The sequence below is a fragment of the Anneissia japonica genome, unplaced genomic scaffold (assembly GCF_011630105.1).
Source record: "Anneissia japonica isolate Jap-2015-1 unplaced genomic scaffold, ASM1163010v1 scaffold284695_len391863_cov200, whole genome shotgun sequence".
Lineage (NCBI taxonomy): Eukaryota > Metazoa > Echinodermata > Crinoidea > Comatulida > Comatulidae > Anneissia > Anneissia japonica.
In genome coordinates this window covers 364,100-370,948 of record NW_022698213.1, presented here as the reverse complement: position 1 = coordinate 370,948, position 6,849 = coordinate 364,100, and the positions used below count along the sequence as shown (strand labels likewise).

The following is a 6,849-nucleotide window of genomic DNA, read 5'->3' as shown; positions in this document are numbered from 1 at the left end:
ATATATATCTCTCTCGAATTCGAAGTTGTTAATTATGAGGCATATTCCACTGGTGGTTTTATACGTCTTTACTTTGGATTCTATAAAGATAATAATATATCATGTTTTAGCATCATACTATGCATACTGTATATAAACATTCTAAATATAATATAAAATATATATCTATAAATATATATAATGCATGACATGTTCTTTAAATAGACTGATGCACACAATACTGAATCACTGGATCCAACGATAAATAAGTATTAATGGTCACATTTTTAATGATCCAAAATGTAAAATTGATGTTATTATTTATTTCTTGCTATCAGCAAGGCTTAGTCAAAAGTGCATGTACGACAGTAACATCTCAATTTTAGAGTTGACTTTGGATAATTTAAAAAAGAACCACTAATACTTAACTGATGCACACATAGTCCCAATTTATACAAATAAACATTGAGAGACAACAATAATAATAATAATAATAATAATAATATAGCGCATTTTCAGAGTACAGTATACATTATTTTGTTCAATGCGCTTTACATAAAAAGATGATAAAATACAGACGATTATGAGAGATATATCTTTAGTCTTTGTACTCTTCTTCATTGTTGACATGATATTTGAAAGAACTAAAATCGAATTCGATACTATTTCCCCTTCTCTGCTGCGACTTACAAGGTAGTTTCCAGCTTAACCATACAGGTAGCTTTATTATTATTATTTTAGTGTGTTACTCGAAGTTTTCTCAGGATATTGTCACGTTATCACCAAATTGTAGTCACGTGCACCGTTACTTTTCACATAATTACCCAGTCGTTAAATCAAAGACGTCCTCTTGGTATTCAAATAAATTTTTAACAAAAACAGGGCGTATAGGCCTATCTAGGGGTCACTCCAAAAATACTAGTGCACACAGTTGCCACCCCTCCCCTCCCCCTGAAAACTTTCACCTAAAAATTACCTTACTTTGCGAGTTAGAGCCCCTCACCTAATCATCGAGCCCCACGTGATCTTCTTGCTCCCCCACCAGCCCTTCCATTTGAAGACCCGTACGCTATTGTACGGTACCGGTAACTAAATCCTAAAATATCAGAGCTTTCGAGAGCTTGAAATAGTGTGTACTAACCTAGTTTCTGGGCGGGCTCTTCAGTAGGCATAGATCTATACAAGGATGAAGCTTGGATATCTATAATGAACCATTTCATTTTATATAATTATATGATAATGCAATTACTACGAATTATGTGTATTCATGTATTGCACTGGTACAAACATTTACTTTATGTGAAAATAATTTTCAATTGAAAAAATATTAAGTGCAAAAATTGTCAACTAATTATTATTTTTATTCTATTTTATTCATTTCCTTTGCATAAACTGTATTTTTTTTTTTTGTTCTTTCGAGTTTCTAAAGCAACTCTCACACTATCACGACCTATATACACTGCGATCAGTATACGACCGACACCGACCAGTGTGAGAGCTGCTATGAGCAACTTGCTCGCGTCGAAGAGAGGGTCGTCGATGGTCGCGGAGTTTCCAACATGTTGAAAAAAATATAGTGGTCGGTACTGGTCGCCAGGTCCTGCTTCCGGTCAGATACGACAGAACCTCAAAACCAGCACAAATTCCATGTCCCCAAAGTGGTCTCTAATTCGAGGGCGAACTGTGGTTATTTATGTTTATGTTTATGCAATGGAAGTGCATCAGAAAAAAGGTCACAAAATGTGTATCTTGATATAGAAATACATAGGCATAATCGAGAATGATAAAATTAAAATTCGTTTTATGCCAGTCGATTTCTTAATAAAAAAAGATGGTCGTCATGCTAACGACAGTGAAGAATATTCCTGTTATGTAATATCGAGTTGAAGGGATTTTAACGAACAATTAAATCCTTTTGTAGGTTAAATTACCATTCTCTCTTATATATAATGGTTATTTATTCAGATAAGATAGTATAATACATACTCCAATCGAAATGCACGCCATCGTGTCGGCATTTCGATAATTGGAGTACGTATTAATATTATATTATCTGAGATTAATCAGTGGACCTTTCGGTATTTATTCAGATTCAAGCATTATGTAACCATAAGAAAGAATTAACAATAGAATTTTTGAAAATAACAAAACAACCAAAAAAGAAACAATTTCATTATACATAGCCTAAAATTTTTTGAAAAAAAAAATGCATTGAAATTGCCGCACTATAATTTAATTAACAGAGAAACAATGTTGTTTAGAAAATTACATTATGTACCGTATATTAAAAACACTAAATTGGTGTATAATTAATACATCAAAGCTACCGAAAAATTATTTTATTACAAGAAAAACAATATAATTTAAATAATTACATTTTATATACACTGAAGACGTAAAGGCTGTAGAAAGAGGGCAATAAATTATTATTCTATCCTATAGAAAGGTCCGGCGACCCTACAATATATTTTGCGATTATATTTTGGGTGGCGACCCATAGTTTGAACACCACGGCTATATTAATGTATTAGCCTACTAACCTGATTCCTGGACGGGCTCTCCAGTAGTCCTGTGTGGATCTTGAATATCTACAATGAAGAATTTCGATTTTTAATTAATTATATGATAATGTTATTACCACCACGAACTATTTTTCATTTTGTGTATTCATACATTACACTGATAAAAACACATAATTTCTGTGATGTAATTTTCAATTAAAAAATAGTAAGTGTTACAAAATCGTCAATTAAGGGGAACAAATAGCTAGCAACAATTTAGAATATACCTTCTTTTAGTGCGTTCAATGCTGGTTGAATATCAAGTTCAAGTGATTCCAACGTAGAAATGAATTCATTCATTATTTCTTCTTTAGGCCAAATTTTCATTCTGTCTTCGAGATCCGTGATCATAACCCAGACGTCGGCATACTCTTTACTAGTAGGACTATTATATAAGTCATCTATCTTTACCACATATTTTTCATCAAGTAATATCCCAAACTTCATTAGCCTTAGTCTGTATGGTTTGAAATGTTTTGAAATTGTTATTTCATCAACATCCGGGAATGTCTTCAGTTGTTTTTTGATTTCCCATTGAAGATTGAATTGTTCAGTCACGCTAATGGTATCGCTCAAGATAGTTAGATCTGTTGTAGTCAGAACATCACGTACCGTCAAACTGTTCAACAGCTCTATAGTTTTTGTTGCCTTCGCGAGATCATTATATTTAATCTTATCTCTGAACAACACTTTCAACATAGTAAAACGGCGATGTGTGTCATACCAATTTGAAAAAACCATTTTAATTACTTTGAACTTCATATTCGGTACCGGTGGTAGGCCTATAATGAAATAATCTTCAGTATATTAATATCATACGTCATCGATATTCATGCTGATGATCATGATCGTCATCATCATCATCGTAATCATCATCATCTACGTTTACTGTGCAGAACCACTTTTGACCATACTCGCACATGTGAATCGAGTAGTTGCACATGTGGGTTGAGTATAGTCGCACATGTGGGATGGTCACTATTGCTGTAGGTAAATTTCCATATTCAGAAATCTTTTTTATTATTATTCAAGGTTATTTTTATTTATTTATTTTATTTATAATTTTTTAAATATCGTGATAAATGGTATGTTTTAATTAAATAATCAATTTAAGATATCATCAGTATATTAATATTATATCTCATCTGCATTCATCATCATCATCGTCATCATCATCATCATGATCATCATCATTATTATCATCATCATCATCATCATCATCGTCGTCGTCATCGTTATCGCCTTCATATTCCTTAACTGTGCAGAACCTCTTTTGCGTACAGTCGCACATGTGGGTTGGCCACGCTGCAGCTAAGCTTATGTTTCATACTTACAAATCTTTTGGTAATTATTAAAGTGTATTTTTATTTATTTATTTTTAATTTTTAATATGTCGTAATGGATGCTATACTGAAAATAGTATTTTCTGTGTAGGCTATTTGTTAAAGTCGAATTTTGCAATATGTGTAATTAACTTTAAGTCGCATAAGACGTCAATAGAGATTCAGTAAGCATAACATAGTGGTGTTAAAATACTACGACATAAACAGTTGGCAACCTTATTGAGATGGTACAGGTGAATGTTTTTAATTAATATCTAATAGAAGGGGACGGACGTCGGGGAGGGGGATTCTGGTTCGCAAATACAATATACAAGTCTTTCCCAAATAGAAAATATAATGGAATAAAATTACTAAAATTATAATTAGTATTTTCTGTGTAGGCTATTTGTTAAAGTCGAATTTTGCAATATGTGTAATTAACTTTAATTCGCATAAGACGTCGATAGAGATTCAGTAAGCATAACATAGTGGTGTTAAAAATACTACGACATAAACAGTTGGCAACCTTATTGAGATGGTACAGGTGAATGTGTTTTTAATTAATATCTGATGGAAGGGGACGGACGTCGGGGGTTGGGGGGAGGGTTATTCTGGTTCGCAAATACAATATACAACTCTTTCCCAAATAGAAAATATAATGGAATAAAATTACTAAAATTAATCTTTAATTTTTACCTTTGCTGCATGCCATGTTGAGTAAAATGATATACCGTATACATGTACTTCCTGTAATGTTAAGTTATTCCTGAAATGAAAATTGTATCAATGTGTCAACATGGCCTAATGATTACACTCTTTTCTACAAGTTAAAGAGCGTTTATTTTGTCAGGTTTAAATAAAATCGCTACGGTGTCGCCACTGCAATCGTTACAACTACGACGATATCAGGACGCAATCAGGAGGCTCGCTCGAGTCACAGTGTAATATTTGCTTAAACTGCCCCTGACCGTGTTATTATATAGCCTACTAGTTTGTGTGTTGAGGATAAAAATACATGAAATGAACAGTGGCGTCACGGAGTTTGTGGGGTCCTGGCGCTGACTGTTATTGGGGGCCCCACAAGCCAAGCCCGTAAACAGGATTTTCAATGGAGAGGTGCGTTTTGCAAGCGAGACGGACCTTAGGCTGGGTGGGGGGGGGGAGGGCTAGGAGAATCCTCCGGAAGCTCTGATAAATTAGCATTTTGAGCGCCTCATAAATGGATTTCTACAGTATTCTATTCAAATTTGTATTCATGTAGGTGTTGTTAGGGACCTAAAGTTGTAACTTTTGATATCCTTATATGTAGGCCTACAGTTAAAATTTAATTGTTTATAATGGATCCATCTCCAATCACTGGAGCTGATATTTCCAACAAATTTTGTACCACAGTTGGCAAATAATATGCAATGCATACAATAGCTAATTTTTACTGTACTGTACTTAAGAGGTTATAAAAAAGAAGTAATAGGTTGAAAAAGTGGACCTTTTTAGAATTTGGGGTGGGGGTGTCTGCACCCCTGCCTACGGGCTTGTAAGCGAGCAAAGCGCGCGTTAAGTTTGCGTGCGGTGCTAACAGACGCTGGGGAGGGGGCAAGGGTCGTGTAGGCCATTTTAATCATGAGCCTGAGATAATGCGGTTTCTGTATGATGATGCCAGGCCAGTGATATGTTCAATGTTTAAAACTGTCGGGGCCCTATTGAATGAAACTATGATATTATATTTTACATCATATCTTGTTTACACTACAATGTGGGGGCCCCTCGTGCATGGGGGCCCTGGCGCTCCTCCACCCACCCTCCGTCAGCGCCCAAGCGTGACGCCACTGGAAATGAAATGAATCCTCCGAATCACTAAACCTCACCACATTCTTCTCGACTTGAGCCCATAATGGCGTCTAATGACATTTTATTTACTGAAAAATAATAAAATTTACGTATATGTTTGCCTTTTTCGATTATAATGAAAAATCCTTAAAAATTTTAAAAATTTGCATTCTATTTCCAATTAAAAATAAATTAGTGGCAATGCGTGTAAAATTGTCACTTATATATAGAATAATTTTTTAAAATTATTTATTGTTAGACCTAATTTGACACACTCCCTACTCTGGCCTGCGGTCGATCCACTCGTGTCGACTCGGATGTAAATCGGTCCAGTAGGTTTATAGTTATACTGCCAGAAGGGCATACACACAACACCACCCACCCCCTCACACACATACGCAGACGCGCGCTAAAACAATACCTTTGAAGAGCCGAGGGTAACAATACCATTCATCTCTCCCTGGGAGAGGCAAGGGGAGAAAACTAAAAAGCATAAGTGGAGGAAAATACTGAGAGTAACATTGCGGTATGGTCTAGGCCTAAACGTCAGGCTGTTGTTATTTAACAACTCCATGGTCACACACAAGGAAGACGCATACAAGAAGAAGAACAGCAATCATAAAGGACAAAAATACCCACAATCACAAAATACTTGACATGCTTCTATATAATTGAGGAAACCAATGAGCATCCTGTTTGCATGTAAGCATTAAACTTGAAAAATGAATATAATATACTTGCATGAATTGATTAGTGTCAATCTCCGTCATCAGGAAATATTGACATTTAAAAGATTCAAAGCTCGGGCTGATAGTGAATTGTAATGCTTACCCGTACTACTACTACAACTACTACTACTACTACCACTACTACTACTCCAACTACAACTACTACCACTACCACTACCACTACTACTACTACTACTCCAACTACAAGTACTACTACTACCACCACTACTACTACTCCAACTACAACTACTACCACTACCACACTACTACCACTACCACCACTACCACTACCACTACCACTACTACTACTACTACTACTACTACTACTACTACTACTACTACTACTACTACTACTACTACTACCACTACCACTACTACTACTACTACTACTACTACTACTACTACTACTACTACTACTACTACTACTACTAC

General features: G+C 35.1%; 1 protein-coding gene across 1 annotated transcript in view; it reads right to left on the bottom strand.

Annotated features, from left to right (window-relative positions):
* Nucleotides 1-3,239, bottom strand: part of LOC117102435 (CASP8 and FADD-like apoptosis regulator) — a 5,934-nt gene extending 2,695 nt beyond the window's left edge. The window contains exons 1-4 of the mRNA XM_033242697.1: nt 2,768-3,239; nt 2,520-2,567; nt 1,121-1,180; nt 73-80 (exon numbers count right to left, since the gene is read on the bottom strand). Coding sequence (XP_033098588.1) covers nt 73-80; nt 1,121-1,180; nt 2,520-2,567; nt 2,768-3,239 — 588 coding nt within the window. The remainder of the gene's footprint in view (nt 1-72; nt 81-1,120; nt 1,181-2,519; nt 2,568-2,767) is intronic.
* Between the last annotated feature and the right edge of the window lie 3,610 nt (nt 3,240-6,849).